At 48.4% G+C, this 17,842-nt stretch overlaps 1 protein-coding gene across 3 annotated transcripts in view; it reads right to left on the bottom strand.

The window, feature by feature from the left end:
- Positions 1–3,256: 3,256 nt before the first annotated feature.
- The window catches only part of LOC125718195 (G patch domain-containing protein 8-like), a 30,164-nt gene continuing 15,578 nt past the window's right edge, over positions 3,257–17,842 (bottom strand). The window contains exons 4-9 of one of the 3 annotated variants that reach the window (XM_048991851.1): positions 14,549–14,590; positions 12,034–12,101; positions 11,534–11,620; positions 10,918–11,061; positions 8,189–8,319; positions 3,257–8,053 (exon numbers count right to left, since the gene is read on the bottom strand). In XM_048991851.1, coding sequence (XP_048847808.1) covers positions 4,363–8,053; positions 8,189–8,319; positions 10,918–11,061; positions 11,534–11,620; positions 12,034–12,060 — 4,080 coding nt within the window. In that variant the 5' untranslated portion in view covers positions 12,061–12,101; positions 14,549–14,590 and the 3' untranslated portion in view covers positions 3,257–4,362. Of the gene's footprint in view, positions 8,054–8,188; positions 8,320–10,917; positions 11,062–11,533; positions 11,621–12,033; positions 12,102–14,548; positions 14,591–17,842 lie in introns of those variants that run through there. The other 2 variants (XM_048991850.1, XM_048991852.1) reach the window with 2 other exon arrangements.

The raw sequence follows: 17,842 nt of genomic DNA, 5'->3' as shown, positions 1-17,842 counted from the left end.
TCGCGTCATAGATACGCTCATTGGCAAACTCCGTCCAATCGGATGGTCCTCAGTGGTAGAAGCACCGCCTACCCAGAATTATGGCGTATCACCGAGCGCGACTGCGTTCTATGGGCGGTGCACTCGAGAGACCGCTTCAGGGTTTTCCAATGAAATGCAAGATTCCTGATGTTGTAATTTTCCGGTCCCCACCCTAAATTATGCTTTCCGGTCTCTTGCAGATGTTCAGAAATATTAACGTTTGAGTTGGGAAAGCGTTATGCTAAGCTAGATGATGAATATGAATTTATAAGGTTTTAATGTCGTTGTTATATGGAGATTGTTTACACGATTGCGTGTTTTTACGCCCAAGAAGTCAAGCTCGTCAGCATCGGGACCAGCAAATTCGAAACTCACACCTTAATCTTAAGGCGATGTTTCGATGTGAACAATTACAGTTACGCGTACTTTCAGGAAGCTGTGGGGAGGGCGACGTTGCAAATGCTTTTTCCACCCTTTTATGTCGTTTGTTTTCCCACCACAACCAGGACCCCGAACAAGTGGGTTGATTGTAAGGTCTTATAATTTAGATAGCGAATATCTCGGGTTACAAGCCAAAAGCCACATAACGCCACTGCGCATAATATACGGGCAGACGCATTTTTACGTAAACGCTGCATACATCCGCATTCAGATAGTGTCCTTGTATAACTGGTTTTTTATCTTCTCGCAAATCAGTTTGTAATGTTATGGCCAAAATATTATTTCTATAAGCATTTTTTACTAGAAAATATACGTAAAAATATAAAGAGCATGCAAATCAAAGTTAAGGTTGTAGATACACGAGTAATGTAATATTTCAAATTAATACTTTTATGTGAAAATACCGCATTTCATAAATATATAGAAACTTGCGAGTAGACCTAGTTTTTTTATATTAAATTTATATTTTATTTTTTATAGTTTTTATTCATGAATTTGATCAATAAATGCTACCTAGTAACTTGTACAAGTCAAAGCGCCTTGTAACACAGGGTGGTGTAAATCCTCGAAGATCTGGTTTCTGCTTCTGGGAAGGATGCTGCATGAAATAATAAAGAAACTGAAAGTAAACTGAACAAACGATTTACTGTTGCTATAGCCCATCCATGCAGCTTCCAACCGCTGATCCAGTACGGGGTTGTAGGGGATGGTACATAAGGCTTAGCTCAGATAGGGGAAGACACCAGGGGATACATATAGACACAATAATACAGCTAGAGTATGTAATCTGTGATGTAGGTTATACGTTTTATCCTAATTAATAATTCTACAGGTCCAGCTTGTGGGATCTGGCCAGGAGTTCCAAAGGCACCTGAAGTAGTTCAAGAGCAGTCTATTTTTTATTGCTGTTCAATAAACCCCTGTAGCCATCAACTATTTTGTTTTGAATGTCTACCTATTTATGACCACCCTGTTGTCCCAAATCTATGTTGTCCGTGGCCCCACCCGCCTAGCCTGCTATAGCAGTTGGTATCGGTGTGGCGGTCGGTGATGTTTATAGCTGCCTGAGGAAATGGTGGTCCGTGTGTCCGGAGGGTCAAAGGGCCAGGGAAAAATACAGGAATATGAATAAGTATGACTTTACTGTTATCTGCGAATCTGCATTGAAGTTTGCAAGATTATGCTAATGTTAGACTTATCTCATTCAGAAGAAACAAAACCTCAGAGGGCAAGAGTTAATATCTCCACTGTCACCTCTCCCATTTGTCAGCGTTACGCAGCCTGCATACCAAAAATACATCACTTTCAGTAACGTCGATACTAATCCTACTTGTACACTTCTTAAATTGCGTGCCCTTTGCACACTGGATTATTTTATTTTTTTATTGCAATAAAGTTTATATTCAGACTGTGGTCCCTGAGCTTCACCATTTCGTCTCTCTGTAAATTTGTCTGTGGTGGAGATGAAAATAAACTTCACTTTGACTTTGGCAAACATTCTCCCTGCCCAGAAAATTTTGTTCATTTTTCATAGCTCTGAATGAGTGCTTCTGTAATGCTGGGAAAAGTAGCGAAAAAAGCTCAGTCCACGAAAACTACACTAATTCCACGCTAACGTACTCCTGGGTCGAGAGATCCTGCGTTCAACAATATTCAAATTAACCTCCTATAACACAGTACAGTGTACTGCACCTGTTTAATTGTGAAATGTCTGATTATTGAAAGATAAAGGGTTAATCATTTGAGGTTTTCTTGGTCAGTTACACAAAACACAATGCAGAATAAATCTATTTCACTGAAAAATACTATATCTTGCACTAGTGAGCCCACCTCTGTCAATGAACTAAGCGGGAATGGAGTCCAGTTGCCAAATTTAAAGGTATAGCTTACCATGTCTTGACCCATCTCCCTCAAATGAAACAATGATTGGAGGTATATTGATTTTATATCAACCGGTCTGTTATTGTGCGTATAACACACGACGATCAAAAGCAAAACGCAAAACAAGGGTCTACTTGTGATCTGAATTGTCATTGTGGGTTCTGGGCTGCTGAAGACGACCCGCCTGTCTGTGGCACTACTTCGCAGAAGGGGAACTTCTCGCAGGTGCCTCTGATGCGCAGTGTGTAAAGATTAAGGGCCGTGACCTCTGCTTTTTCTCTGAAAGACGGCTGGGGCCCAGTGGCCTTTCAGCAGCCTTGCGGTGATGGCGAAGCAAACAAGGAAGGAGGAGAGTGCTGTTCAAAAAATAATGGGAAAATTAATCTGGAACTTTCTGGAATACTGAAAATGTAAAGTGTACAAATTACACTGCAGGAGCAGGCCACAGAATTACCATACATATTTTTATTAAAAATACTCAAGTTTTTTTTTTTATTTTTTTAAACAGGTTTATTAACATACACACACACTCTCACACAGTCTTGTGAAGCTGCTTCCATTGTGTTCATCTCAGTTAAGCCCACACGGTTCTTTCTGGTGGGTTGTCCTACTGGCAAATGGACTCACCCATCAGTCACTTACTCTCTAGGTTCAACACAGTCCATAATGACTGAGTCTGGGTGGATGGGCAGGGGTGACAGTCATCGCCCCCCCCACCACAAAGCAATTTTTCAAGTTTTACCATCATCCAGCCAATTAACACATCATCGGTGATATTGATATTTTGCTTATGAGATCCCCTCCCCCCACATCTGGCAGCATTTATCAGAATCAGATAAACTTCTCTAACCACTGAACCATTATAAAAATACGCGTTATAGCATAATGGTATCATTAATGTTCCAGTCACACACGTTCTTTCAATCAAATGTCATTCTCCAAATAATTTAAAAACAACATTTAAAAAAATGCAATATACTACAATCATATTGTTACATGCTATCGAAGCAGCATGTTAATGTGGACATTTCAGTGCAATTCACTATAATGTGGCTGCTGACACGAATGTTTTCCTGTGTCATTGTGCATGTTCACAGTTGAGGATTAGTGGCATACGGAAAGTCAGTTCAACTTGGTTATTAACTGCCCAGATGCTACTGCAGTTCCCAACATCCAATTTACATTTTTGAGCAAAACCATATATATTCCCTCTACCATGGTTAGTACTTTGTTCTGGGCCATGGGTTCCCTCATTTGTAACTGCAATGCGACTACATCACAGTACTTTGCACTTTCAGTTCTTCATGCCAATTTGAGTTTCCAACATGTTCCTGGTACAAAATATCCTCGGACAGATTTTTAAAGTTCCTCCTTTGCATACCCAGAACTGCAACAACACTTTGCTTTAGCGTAAAAGGAAACCAAGGCAGAAGGGTGGAATAACAAGGACCTTTTCGGAATAATAAAATATTTCCAGATGTACCATTTCATTATTGAAAAAGGATACAGCTAAAGGTGTTTAAGTCAGGGACAACTTTTGGGTAGGGAGACTGCCTTCCCAATGCAATACATAACAGACCACATAGGTGGTTTCAACCACTTCCTCTCTGATTCTAGGAAACAGTGTTAGGCAAATTTTGCAACTTTTAAGAGCACAAAAAGTGTCCTCTGGCTCTTCTGCAGGGCGACACAAACAGTACTGCACTGACATCTGTCACATTCAACTCCCTATTCATCTGGGAAGAGAGACCAAGGGTTCTGGTGAGCTCAGTCCTCAACTCAACAGCAATGGGCTGCAGTGTTTCCACACAACCGGTTCAGTCTCAAGGACCTCATCGGGAACCCGACTGCTTTGGGTCACTTCAGCCGTCTTTTTCAGGCTGATCAATTTTTGGACCAAACATCAAAGTGAAAGCGAACAAATGAGGGGAGATGTAGGGATGCACCTCCCTCCCTCCTCCCCCCCCCCCCCCCCAAGGGCTGACGGCCAAAAGCCATTTTTGTGAAGAACCTCACAGTTCAAGACCCGTGACCTGGAGGGTGCTGAAGGTCTTGTCCCGAGAAGATGGGATGCAGGAGGGGATGGAGTTGCAAGGCGGCAGCAGCGGCTGCCGTAGCAGGGCGGGGGGTGAGGAGGGTTGGGTAAAGGGCAGCATGGGGCACATGATGAAGGGCCAAGGGGGTGTGGTGCAAGGCTGAAGCCGGGATAATGTGAATGGGTTGGCCCGAGAGAAAGGCAGTGGGGTGGGCGGGAATGAGCCCGGCATGGCCCAGAGAGTGGCCCAGTGTGTGTCCCAGGGAATGACCAAGTGGGGACAAGGAGATAGGCGTGAGGTGATGCTGGGGGATGTGGTGTACTTGAGCCAGCTGGTGTGGGTGAGGGGCATGCGGATGAATGCCAATGGCAGCAGCCGTAGCAGCGTGGTGTTGCAGGAGTGTATGCTGCACCGTGGTTATCGAGGTAGCAGAGGCGGAAGCGGGAGGCTGCTGCATGTGAATTGGCTGGAGTGCAGCGGCAGGGGCTGCTGGGGCCAGGTTGGTGGCCGCCGCCGCCGCTGCAGCCACGGCCACTGCCGAAGAAGGGAAGGATTTCACCTGCTTGGCCAGCAGTTGCTGCTGAATGTGCTGTTGGGCTGCCTGCTGCAGCTTGCTGTACTTCTCCATTTCCTCGGGAGTGAAGGTGATGGGCTGGCTCTCCAAGGGCGCCAACGAGTCACCATCTTCAGCCTCCAAACCCATATCTTCCTCTAGGCAGGCAGGCGGGTATCTCGGATAGGGATGGAGGGCTTGCTGATGTTGGGGTGCATGTTGTGGCTCCAGCATGGAAGTGGCTCCCTCCTCTACTGGGTCCCCCTGGTACGGCTGGACTAACAGTCCAGAATTCTGCTCAAATAATGGGATACTGGTGGATGCTTGTTCCTCTGTATTAGGATGTTGGACCTCCTCAGCTACAGCACTCTCTACAGTCTCCTCCAGTTTCTGTGGTGCTGACGCAGGGACAGGAGGTGGTGGAGGAAACTCTCTAATAGGCTCCACCAAGACTACGTCTCCCCCGGCCTCTGTACTTTCACTGGTAACATTCTTCTCCACCTCCCCTGTGTGCTGCATAGAGGGTTGTGGGGGCTTCTTGCCAGCTGGCAGCTTGCCAAACAATGGGAGCATTGTCTTGCTCCCCAGAGACGGAGGGAGCTTGGGTCCAAAATATCCCTGTGGGGGATTTTTCAGCTTGAGGCCTGCTTTTGCTCCAGCTGCAGAATCACCCAAGCCCTTGCGGGACTGCACATTCTCCAGGAGTCGCCGAGCTGTTAAGGAATTCCTCAGTGCGTTAGCCCCACTACCACCTCTGGACCCCCCAGCAGCGCTTACTCTCTGCGTCGAGGAGGTGCCACGAATACTGTTCCGGGAGAGATCCTTGTGCCCTGATGAACGGGACTGGCGAGGCGACTGTGAGCGGTAGATGCGGGAGCGGTTGAATTCCCGCCGAAGAGGAGAGCTGTCTCGGCGTCGGCGTGAAGAGCCCCTGCTGGAGGGGGAGCGGCTGGCGGAGCTGTGGCTCCGACTGTAACTGCTCTTCCTCCAGGAGCGCCTGCTGCTACTACTGCTGGAGCTCCGAGAGCTGCTGTGCCGGGCCCGCCGGCGCCGACGGCTACGGCTCCGTGAGCGGCTCGAATCAGCCGATGAGGATGAGGAGTAGCGATGCCGGTCTGACCGGCGCCGACTGCTGCCCCCCCGTTCATAATCAGAGTCAGAGGAGTGCTTAGGGTGCCCCCTACCCTCATTGCTGTAGTCGCTGTAGCTGTCCGAATAGGTATGGCGACTATAGCGGCTGCCGCCATCCGAGGATTGATCCGAACTGCTGGATGAGGACCGGCTGTGGCGCCCCCCTCGGCGAGACGAGCGGCTCCGGGAGCGTCCAGATTCCTCGCTATGGCGCCGGCGGTGTCGAGGGGTGGACCGGCGTCGACGAGAACGTTGGGAGGAGGAGGAGCGCCTCTCCTCTTCACTCTCACTGCTAAGGTGGCGACTGTCACGCCTTTCCCGACTGCTTGGCAACTTCAGCACCGAGGTAGAGGACGCACTAATCATGCTGGTAGTGTGTGGGGATGTCGTATCAGGATCTGACCTCTGCTTCTTGGTGCCATTGAGCTCATCTGATGAAGAGGTTTTCCCAGGACCTTTCCCTACTGCCCCCTCACCCGACCCTGGCCTCTGTGCCTCTTCTTTGATGGGGCGTTTCCGCTTCCTAGCCCCGGTACCCTCTACTGCCCCAGCCACCGGCACCTCAGCAGACGACTCGTCCTTCCCACCTTTCTCTTCTTCCTCACCTGACTTTTTGGTCTTACTCTTCTTACATTTATGTTTCTTCTTCTTTTCTTTTTGACATGAAGTTTCTGCTTCCTCTCCAATAACCTCCTTACCCTCTTCATTTTGCTTAGAACTCTTTCCAGGTTTCTTATGTTTCTTTTTTTTCTTCTTCTTCTTCATGGAAGCAGTACTGTTCTGTTGCATCTGCACATCCTTCTCGCCCTCAGTTGGTTCTTCCTTCATGGAAGTATCTTTCTTGACTGCACTAGGCCCAGCCTTTTCCATTTTGCTAGTCACTGCTTTGGATATATCACTGTCCTCTGCACTAGACTTCATTGTTTCAGCTCGTTTCCCACTCTGGGCCCCTTTGCGGCGGGACAGCTTGAAGTCAAAGTAGAGAGGATTGCAGCTGTAGGATATTGAAGGCTGTGTGCGAGTGAATTCTTGCAATTCTGATGGCCACTGCAATACGGTGCTGTCATCCTTGCTTAGGACAGAGAAGAAGGCACCAGTAGAGAGCCGGGGCCCTTGGGAGGATTCAGGTGCTCCTTGAAGACAGTCAGTAGGGACTTCCTTGGGTATAGTGCTGCTTTCAGGGGAGTCCTCCATGCCTTGCTCTATCTTCACACTGGGCAGGTCAGCTGGAGGCTCAGATACTGGGGCTTTCTGGGTCTCAAGCTTGTCTTTCTGGATCTCTAACTTACCAGCAGTAGCTTTGGGTTGTTTGTCCTCAAGCTTCGTCTCAACAGCCTCTTCTTGCTTTTGAATCCCAGTTTGGTCTGAGGCCTTCATGAAAAGCAGGAATTGAAAGTGGGGCTTGACTCGACAGTGAGCCGGCGGCACGTAGTGGTAATACTGGGGCTCCTGCCCAGATAAACCCTCCTCTTTCTTCATCATCATCGTCTTCAACTTGGAGAGGGTGGAGGCTAAAGATCCGCCCTCATCAGATTGCTGCTGCTGCTGCTGCTGCTGTTGTTGTTGTTGTTGTTGTTGTTCTACAGGAGGTCCATTGCTTGGGCTTTCCCTGTTGGAGGCCGAGGCCTCCTCCTGTCCCTCCTCTTCGAGGGCCTCCTCTTCCCCCTGGTCGGCAAACACAGCAGCAGCAGTCTCAAGCTTCACCGGAGCCTTTTTGGCTAAGGAGAAGGACACGCTGAGTTTAGGTAGCACCGCTGCCGGAGTCATGGAAGAATTTTTCTTGCCCAGAGTGAAGCTGATCGATGGCTGCTTGGGCGACACAGATCTGGTAAGCTGCCCAGGATTGGAGAGCGTCTTGTCTTCCCCTAACAGCCCTTCTGGCACACTATCTGCAACAGATGTGCACTCAGGATTAGGGACCCCTGACTCGCTGTTTTCCCCATCCACAGCTACAGTAGTAGCTTTAAACATTGGCCCACTGCCAGGAGTTCTGCAAAAAAAAAAAAAAAAAAAAAAAAAACGTTTCTGATTAGCATGGCTGCAGTGCTGCACAGCAGCTTTTGATCCTCTGGCATAGACAGAGGGACGGCCCTCTGCTGACCACAGGGGGGAAGTGCATCCTTACTGGTTTTGCTGCTTGCGCTGCTCTGCCAACTCGTGCAGCCGGCGCAGCATCTTCTCCTGCTTCCTTCCGTCCTTGCGCGAGCGTGACGACACGTTGCGAGCAAACTCCCTCTGCTTCAGCTCCTTCAGCCTCTGCATTGGGGGAGTGGGGGGGGGGGGGCGGCAGGGGGGAGGACGATTGGAGGGGGAGAGTGAGGGGAAAATAAAGGAATGAGAAATGGATGAAGAAGCGTTAACGTTACACAAAAAAAAAACCCACAAACACTATAGAGCACAGGGAGATTTATCTGTGACCAAGGAGATGTTTGCCAAGTGACCTGCCCCAGCAAACTAACCACCTCAGAGAAAATGCAGCTACTTTTGGTTTGCTCCATACACGGGTGATGACTGAGCATTTACTCAAACATGGCGGCAAGGTGACATCAAAACACACAGCACAGAAGTACAGGATGCACACACTATATCTGCAGGTCTCGGGGCAAATCAGCTTGACATTGGTCACATTCCTCTACAGTAGGCTGATCTGGGGCAGGTGATCACCGCAGTAAGAACCCCCTTCCCCCAAAGAGGTATACCAGTTTGTTGAGATAGGACAGCCCCCTCCCATCCAACCCCGCACCCCCCACCCCATCCTCGGCCCGCAGACTACAGCACTGGTCGCCACCACATCACAGAGGGTCGGACGCCAGGGGTCTTACCTGTGTCGCAAACTACACTCCTGAGGAAGCCTCTCACTTAGAGTGTTGGGTGCTTTAGAGGACAGGGTTACTTAGCATGGACCGTGCCATGTGCATGTAGAGATAAAAGTGTGTGAGTGTGTGTGTGTGTGCATATAGAAGTTCATCAGTGTGTGTGCAGGTGTCTATTCAAGGGACAGACATTACTGGCGTCAACAAGCAGCAGACTGACAAAGTAACACAGGCACAGCTCAAGTCTACTGCATTCTGGTACGATGTGTGCTCTACTGCAGAGGGCCGGTATGAGTGAGTGGCGGAGTCGGGGGTCGAGGTGGGGTGGGGCGGGTGGAGATGACAGAAGCTTTAGTACTTTAGACAGAGCAACTACAGGGGTTAGCTACTGCCAACAAGGGAGAAAACTAAACCAGGATAGAGAGGGGTAGGGGAGAAGCTCACCGCAAGGCGATTTATGGGAACACCGCAATGTCCTGTCTGTCAGAGTAATGGTCACAAATATCGAACTGCAATCAATCGTATATCAGTTTGTCACATATGTTACACAAATTAATCAGGAATGGATGGTTTTTGCGAATCATTATACAGGGAAGCATTTAATTAATTTCCTGAGAATTACTTGCCCCTAGGTCAGTGCCACTGGCCACCAGGACTGGACACATGTCAGAATCCCAAGCGCCAGCCCTCTGTCATACTGGACATTGCCTCGGGAATGCGGATATATCAGAGCGAGCAAGAGGAGAGGGATGTGACGGGGGGGGGGGGCACAGTTGCTCATGACAGGAAGTGTGGGTGGAGGCAGACAAGTCAGTAATACAGCAGACAAGCGAGTAGAGAGAGACTCACGCGGGAAGTCTGGATGGCCACTTTTATAGAGGGGTTTGCTGGCAATACATCGGCTGAAAAATGTTAAACAATCGCAGAAGAAAAAAAAAAGAAAAAAAAAAATAAAAACAGGAAGGAAGATGTAAAACATCCTGAAATAGGCAGTAATTTTTTAAAAGTAAAAAGGAAAATATCAAGCATTGCACCGCAGGCAGTCTTTGCACATCGGGAACTCTGCGCAAGACTTAATGGGTTTGGCGGGGGGGGGGGGGGGGGGGGGGGCTGGTGATGGGGGCGGGGGGGGGGACACTGTATGGCTATATCCTGCTGCAGTTAATTCTTCCTTCTGTGACAGCTGTGTGAAGGTGGCACTGAGCAGGGCAGTAGGCAGTGCTAAAACAAAGCCATGAGCCGCTGATGAACAGGGGCGCCAAGGAATTCCCCCTGTGGACACGCACACACACACACACACACACACACACACACACACACACACACACACACACACACACACACACACACACACACACACACACACACACACACACACACACACACACACACACACACACACACACACAGAGCAGTTAAAACTGAAATCTGCACCTGCACCCAAGAGGAAAAGGCAGCAGAAACACACACCGTGACAGTCACAAGCAATCAGGCAGTCATGACACACAGTCCCGACGGGAACAGGCAGGGACACAAAGCGAGGCGACACCCTGGATCCGCTACGACTAACTGCAAGCTCTGGGATCTGTGGAACAAGTGTGCAGCGTTCCCTTCCGACAACCCCAACCTGAGCTCGCCAAGACGAGGAAACGCCTCCGAGTTCACACTACTAGCCGTTCTGCGGGGGCGGCTTTCTCCCCAATACCTCAAAATCCGAATTCACAGAATACACCCAAATGATAATGTGGCAAGATGTAAGCGGATTTGAGTCTTTCCAGAGTGAGATTGGCATGGTGGTCAGGGGTGTCGAGGCCCGTCACGCTGCCCCATCTCTGGCAGCCTGTCAGAATGTGCGAAGCAAAGCGAGACCGAGCGCCTGACACGTAAGCATGTTTGCGCGATATAAGGCGATGTGATGTGTGCGAGAGGAGTGGGCGCGGAAAAGTCTTCACGGCGGACGTTTGGCGGAGGCGAAGCCCGAAATTCCGGGGCATCCACAGGAGTTGGAGGCAGGGCGGGAGGCGGGTCAGGGGGGTCCTACCTGCTTGTGCGCGTGGTCGTAGGAGTTGATGTGGTTGTCGAACTCCTGGTGCTTCTGGTACTGCTTGTCACAGAGCTCGCAGTAGAAATTGGCCCTCAGATCCTCCAGCGCTTTGGCGATCGCCTTCTGCTTTTCAGCGTAATCCTGCAGGGCGCATTCAGAACGTCCCCGGGGGGCACGACGGGCGTTAGAATGACAGGCCGGTCCAAATCATAAGGAGCGGGTATGAGGATAAGGACCCATGGATACCAAGGGAGAACAGCCTGCTATCTCTGCCTAAAGCAACACAGCAGTCCTATGCAGGAAAGAGCCGGAAGCCCAACACTACACTTATTAAAAAAAAAAAAACTGAAAAGCCCTATCAAAAAAAAAAAAAAATCAGCCATTGGAGCATTCGGTGGAGGGGGGGGGGATCATTACCTCAACTGCATCAATGCAGCCTGTCCCCAAGCTACAAATGACGTCCATTTACTAAGTTGGTCTTTAAGTTGAATTTCTGTAGGTATGTCAGAATAATACAGTATTTAAAGCTAATGTAACTTTCATCGTACCATCACATGAGAATTAAGAGCGGATAATACAGAGATGAGACAATCATCACGAGATGCGGACGCACCTTGTACTTCTGCCGGAGCTCCTCAGTGTCCTCCTTCTCGATCTCCAGCACCCTGCGTTTCTCCGTGGCGTCGTCGGCATAGTCCAGCTGAGAACAGGACGCAGGCCTCAGCTTATCTTGCAACCCAGCACGCAAGCACCACATGGAACCTCAGAGACAGACCGGTGGGGGTCGAGGGACATCCCATACCCCACCTTGCTGCTTACCCCGCCTACCAAATATCGGTCTTAAGGTGAAGGGAATACCTCTGGATCAGTTTCTCCCAACCCAGTCCTCAAGAACCAGCAGACAGAACAGAACAGATTTTTGCTCCCTCACAGCTCCCGGCAAAAATGCGGCAGGGAGCTGGATGGGAGCAAAAACGTGGACCGGCTCAGGATCCTAGTTGGGAAACAGTGCCCTAGACGAGAAATGACGTCCAAGACAAAACTGCCACAATCAGGCAACAACCTCACCCCGACCCTTCGTAGCCTAAGAAGTACAGAGCCCCCGCCTCCTACCTCCATCTCCATACGTCCCATTCCCATGACATCTTGCTTGAGGATGATGGGCACGGGGTCGGTTCGGCCTATGAGGAAGGGAGACAGAGGCCAAGGGTCAGCTGGTGGAAAAAGGGGGTGATGGCTTGCGGGGGGGGGGGGCAGCCCAGCTGCGGACTGCCACGCTCGCTGTGTGGGTTAGAGCCATTGCCATGAAGTGCAAGAGACCGGAAAGCTACAGTGAACTAAAACACCAGCCATTCTCACAGCTCACGGGCGCTGGGCGGGGCTCGGCCAATAGCGGCTCTGCCTCAGCATCCCGAACCTGAAGGCCCAGGTCATGCATTCCCTATGGAGGTTAACTGGGAGCCGGGCTGCGATGGTCATGCTGGCTCACGGGGGCCCCAGGAAAGCTCGGCCTTTCCTGGAAGCAAGACCTCACCTCTACATCCATCCCATTGACTGTCAGCCCCACTGCTCTTGCAGCCTGTGCTGAATCCCATTAAAAGCTAAATACAAGCAGGCCTCGCATCCTAACCCGTGCCCCCTGTGGGAAGCATTTCTGCCGCAGGCATTTCATAAATGACCTGCCCAAAAAGGATAAAGGGCTTCCAGCTTCCTGCGCCCCGGCACGGCCTAAACGCGCAAAGCCCACCGTCAGCTCCCAGCGGGATGGTGGAGCCAGCGCCGCCCGCCCCCCCCCGCCCCACCCGCTTAGCTCACAGCCTCACACGCGGATGGGGGAGAGGGAGGTCACTTAGGTAAGCTGTGAAAAGAGCTGAAATGAAATGAAATAAAATCAAGATTGAAACATAAAAAACCCTCACTTATAACTGGTCAAAGCGGAAAGAAAAAGGAAGGCAGAAGCACTGAACTACAGCAGCAAGATCAAGTCACTGGTCAGATACTGCTGTGGTGACACTAAGGGAAGGGGAGACTTACCTTTGGTAAAGGTTTTTTTTTTTTTTTGGGGGGGGGGGGGGGGGGGGCATCTTTAAACAACAGACATAACACAACAAAAAGGTACTATGCTGCTGTCCCCTCCGCCGCCAGATAGGATAATGTAACATTTCAGATAAGGTTCCTAATCAAACTTGTTTTCAGTTTTTTTTGTTTTGTTTTGTTTTTGCCTTTTTGAACGAGGTCTTCCACAGGTTTCACCAGTAGGGGGCGAACCGAGTCCATCAAACTGTAATCTATTTCATGTTCGGCTGTCAGGGGCCCAGGAATTCTCAGGGCTCTGCCCAAGTCACCCGTCCACTTTACTCTGACCCATTCTGTCCCAGAATGCATTTCATCATTCGATAAACCAGAGCAGGAGACGCTTTGTAGAAGTTTATCTTTATGTAGATTCCTCTCCCAGTCAGCAACTCGATACTTAAATGCACAATTTCCACCAATTGTGGGCAGTTCCTTAGGCTTCCACATACTGCCAGGTTTTATTTGCAGTTCTTTACGTTCCTGACCTCCATCACTAAGATGTTCTCACCAATAGAACTGCTGTTGAACGAATATTTTTTCCTGACCATGACTCTGTTGGGGCTGTTAGTCTTAACGAGCCTAAAAGGGGTCAATCGGGGTAGCTTTATATTCAGGCACAGGAACACACACACACACTTACACTAAAAACTCTAACATCAAAGGCTGATTTTTCTCCAAACAAAGCTGAAGTAGTTTACAGTTCATACGTTTCCCCTCAGATGACACACAAAGCCAATAAAACTCTCTCTGAAATATGAAGCTGCGCAGTCCCTTGCATTTTAGTGACATGCACAAGCCCTCTGACATAAATCAGGTTGAACAAACCCAAGCAGGAGTCATGCTTTTTAGCAATTATGTCCATTAACAATCCTAGCAGGCCTAGACAGTTACACCCCAATTTACAGGACAAAATTAGGCTTGAATTTAATTGCCATTAAATGATTCATTAATTCCTAGTCCCCTGAAGACCAAACATTTGCATAATGCTTTCACATGAGGCAGGGCACGGCCATACAGCTATATTGGTGTCAGAAGGGCTGCCGACATCCCCACTGGCAAACCAGCCAGCTGGATATCTTTGGAAGGCGGGGCCACATCGTTACCGCTGCGTGCCCATTGGCCCATAGAGCTGTCATCAGAAGCTGGATGTGCCGCAAAGGTGGAGCACAATCGGTGGAGCCAGCCCACAGGTGGAACTACATCAAGCAAAAATAAGGGGCATGGAAGCACCCAGAATTTGGATTGATCGCCCAAAATTCCCCAATAAAATTCCACATACTGATTACTTAGCAGACATATGTGATAGAAGTAAAAAATGTAGTATATGTTAAAAAGATTAAAAAACTGAAAACATATGGCAACATATAGAACATAATAATGCAAGTAATTACAAATAGAGGGGGAAAGGGAAACAGGCAGCAGGACGAACGCTATAACAGAGAAAGAGATAGATATAGACAGACAGATAGATAGATAGAGAGAATACTGAAGCTTACTTAATTGGTGCATTGAATGACATAAACAGACAATTCAATTGGGGAAAAATAAAAATTACCACTAAGTTTACCATCACCACAACGTGGCCGGGATCATAACACTGCAAAAAAGAAACACCAGATGGTTAAGTAGGAACATTGAAGAACACGGCGGAGCAGCTGAGACTCCGTGTCGCTTAGGGTCAGAGGGGCAGAGGCGGGCGGTGTCGGTTTGTGGGCCTTCTCCCCCTTTACCCCTGATCAGACCCACCTTCTTGCCCCCCTACCCCATCTTTCTTGAAGATGACGGCTCAGGGAATCGGCCCAGAGTCTGCTGTCACGCTCAGATCCGTACATGACAGCCTCACATAAAGTCTAGGAGCTACGGGAGGTCATCATCCCGCGGTGCATCTCCACAGAGCGCCGCATCACAAGGCATGCCGTGATGCGGCGTTTCAGCGCAACGTGCAGCGCAGACGGCGGAGAGTGGGACTCGACCTCCCTCGCGGGACCCAGCATGCGTTCCATCCCACGAATCACAAGAGCAAAGCAAGCTAAAGGGCGGTTCTTGGAGCACAGGGAGTAGCAACTTACCGGCCTACTTGTCGCCCCTTCCCCCACACCTAGCCCTTATGAGGAACCAAAAGGCCCAACCCAGACATGCGGGGGATATTGCCATGGTTTATTAGGCTATGACAGCACCAACAAGCATGTTAGTATAGCTGTTATTATACTACAAAACTTTAAGGGAGTTACCCTGTCTTGAATCATCTAGGAAAAGGGACATTTTTTAGGCTAAACAAAGTTCAGATGTTGAAACCGGCAGGATTAAAGCAGCTTTCAAGGGTATGTGGCTGCACCTGAATTAGACTAGCCCCCATACCATCCGTATCAACTTGGCAAACTTGCTTTTGATAAATAAAATTATGACATCATTCATCATTATGACATCATCACGACATCATCAATTTAAATCAGAAGGGAGTGGATAGATGCCATCCTCTTTGGAGGATCAGAGTTAGAGATGCAGTAGAAAAAGACAATTGGCTTATTTGACGTCTGGCAGGGTGTTGGGGCGGGGTGAGGGGCATCCCAGGCCAAGAACACAAAATGGCATGTCTGACCCCTCCCAAAGCACTGCCACACAGATCCCCAGTGAGAACAGGGAGAGGGAAATGGGGTCAAGCCCTCGCAGCAAAACATTCAAAAAGAAAAAGATTGTAACCCCCACCACCTTGCTGCTGATCAGACTGGGCAGGGACATGATTTCGTAAATTTAAACGGAAAGAATGTAATAATTGAAAGGAATTTAATGGCAGAGACGACTAGTCATGATAAAACTCACACACACAGGGGGGGGGGGGAAAGAAGTCCTACAAACCTTACCTAGGTGAGAGAGAAAGGAAAAAAAAAAAACATTAAAAAAGGAACAAAAGAAGGTCAATACAGTGAAAATTCAGATACACACTGACTGTTCTCAAACGTGCGGGTTGGGTGCAGCAAATGTAACACGAGTCAGAACTGATGTCCACAGCAGAAATAAGACATTCATGAGATACTGGCAAACTGACTCAGCCACATACTCAGTGGAAGTATAGTAAGCTTAAGTAGTACTAGTATTAAAATGTAGGTAACGCTTCACTTGACAAGGCACAAATACTTAGCAAATCACTGTTACTGCTGAAGTACAAATTATGAGCAAATCATGAAGAAATATAGTAGCTACTTCAGATAAGATGCATCACAATTCATTACCAACGAACAAACATGATTAGTTTTTCCACTTTACTCATTGCTTGTTCCTTCAGTAGTTTACAGAACTGGATACAGTAATAAATATGCTACCCGAGACAAAACATTACTTAATGGTGAATTAACATGAGTTCAGTATGTAACTAAAACTTAGTTTGTGGTTAATTAATACATAAGTAACAGTATAATACTATGGTACTTGTGCCCCGTCAAGCAAATTGGCAAGATGAGCTGAAAAAGCGGGATGATTGGCTGGTGTCGATTGTAAACAAGTCTGGCTCCCAATCAGAAGCTTCCACCTCAGCAGACACATACACGGATACTAACCAGGACCTGCCCCCAGCAGCTTCACGGTTACACTGAGCCGCTATATTACTGGGTATATTTGATGTCCTTTGTTCCTCCGACCTCTCTCATTAGCAAGGCGCTTTCACCCACAGAAGTGGCGCTGATTGGATGCTTTTCCATTCTGACCATCACTCTATTCAGGTTGTTAGTCTTAATGAGCCTGTGTGCCTAAAAGGGGTCAATCAGTCTAACTTTAAACCGCCAGCTTAATGCATCTAAAAAAAAAATCCTCTTTTTTCCCAGCAGGTGGCGATGTCAAACCACGGTGATAAGGCGAAGAAACAGAACAGCATTTCTGCAGCTTTCACTTCTTGGCTTTAATGGGGAGCAGGCTGGGGGGGGGGGATGGGGGCAAATCTCCCTATAATGAGATGATCCTATAAGTTACTTCAAAATGGGTGGGGTCTACTGCAGATTAAGCCTGGCTTTCAACTTACGACTCGTTTTGGAAGTAGGAAACATGACGTCATTCCCTCCGGTCCCTAGAGACCATAAAGAAACTGATCTGGCCTGAGTAACGGAGCATCTTGCGTAGGTTTCCAAGGTGGAGACACCAGAGAAACCCTCCTGTGCATAAAAGGTGCAGCAGCATGAAGAGCTTTTATAGCTCCTCCCATCTGGAAAATGAATGACTGATCACTTGTCTGCGTAGTACAGCAAGCATTGAAAGTCCGGCAAATGCAGTCCATTGAAGGGCACATACATGGACACACACACACACACACACACACACACACACGCCTTAGACCATAGACAATTTAGAAACCCCAATTATTCTAAACGCATGCCTTTGGACTGCAAGCATGTGACATGGTGGAAACATGCAAACTCCACACAGACAGCAGAAATGGCATGTGTTCCCAGTCCAGGAGGTATGAGGTGTGTGTCACGGCCAGATTCTAAGCTGGGAATGAACAGTACTGACAGGAGGAACACGGAAAGCCGCTGTTCCACACACTGCCACTGCTGTTCCAGATTGTCTCTTGTGCGGGTTTGCTTGAACAATAACATTTTCCTGAGAGAGCTCCAGTAGAGTGAAAACAGAGTGTTTTAACTTAAGCCAGCCCAGATGGTAGAAAATAATTAATTGAATGTAAAAAAATAAATAAATAAATTAAAGGGAAAAAAAACTAAATCGGAGACAGACTGAACCTGCCAACTATAAGTATTAGCCATCAGATCACGAGCACAGAGAGAAATTCTCAGGCAAGGACTTGAGGCAGCAGGACAGACCAAATGGGCTGTCACATGACAAATGGAGACAAGCGTCAGGT

The sequence above is a fragment of the Brienomyrus brachyistius genome, chromosome 22 (assembly GCF_023856365.1).
Source record: "Brienomyrus brachyistius isolate T26 chromosome 22, BBRACH_0.4, whole genome shotgun sequence".
Taxonomy (NCBI): Eukaryota; Metazoa; Chordata; class Actinopteri; order Osteoglossiformes; family Mormyridae; genus Brienomyrus; species Brienomyrus brachyistius.
This window is presented reverse-complemented; position numbering and strand designations above follow the sequence as displayed.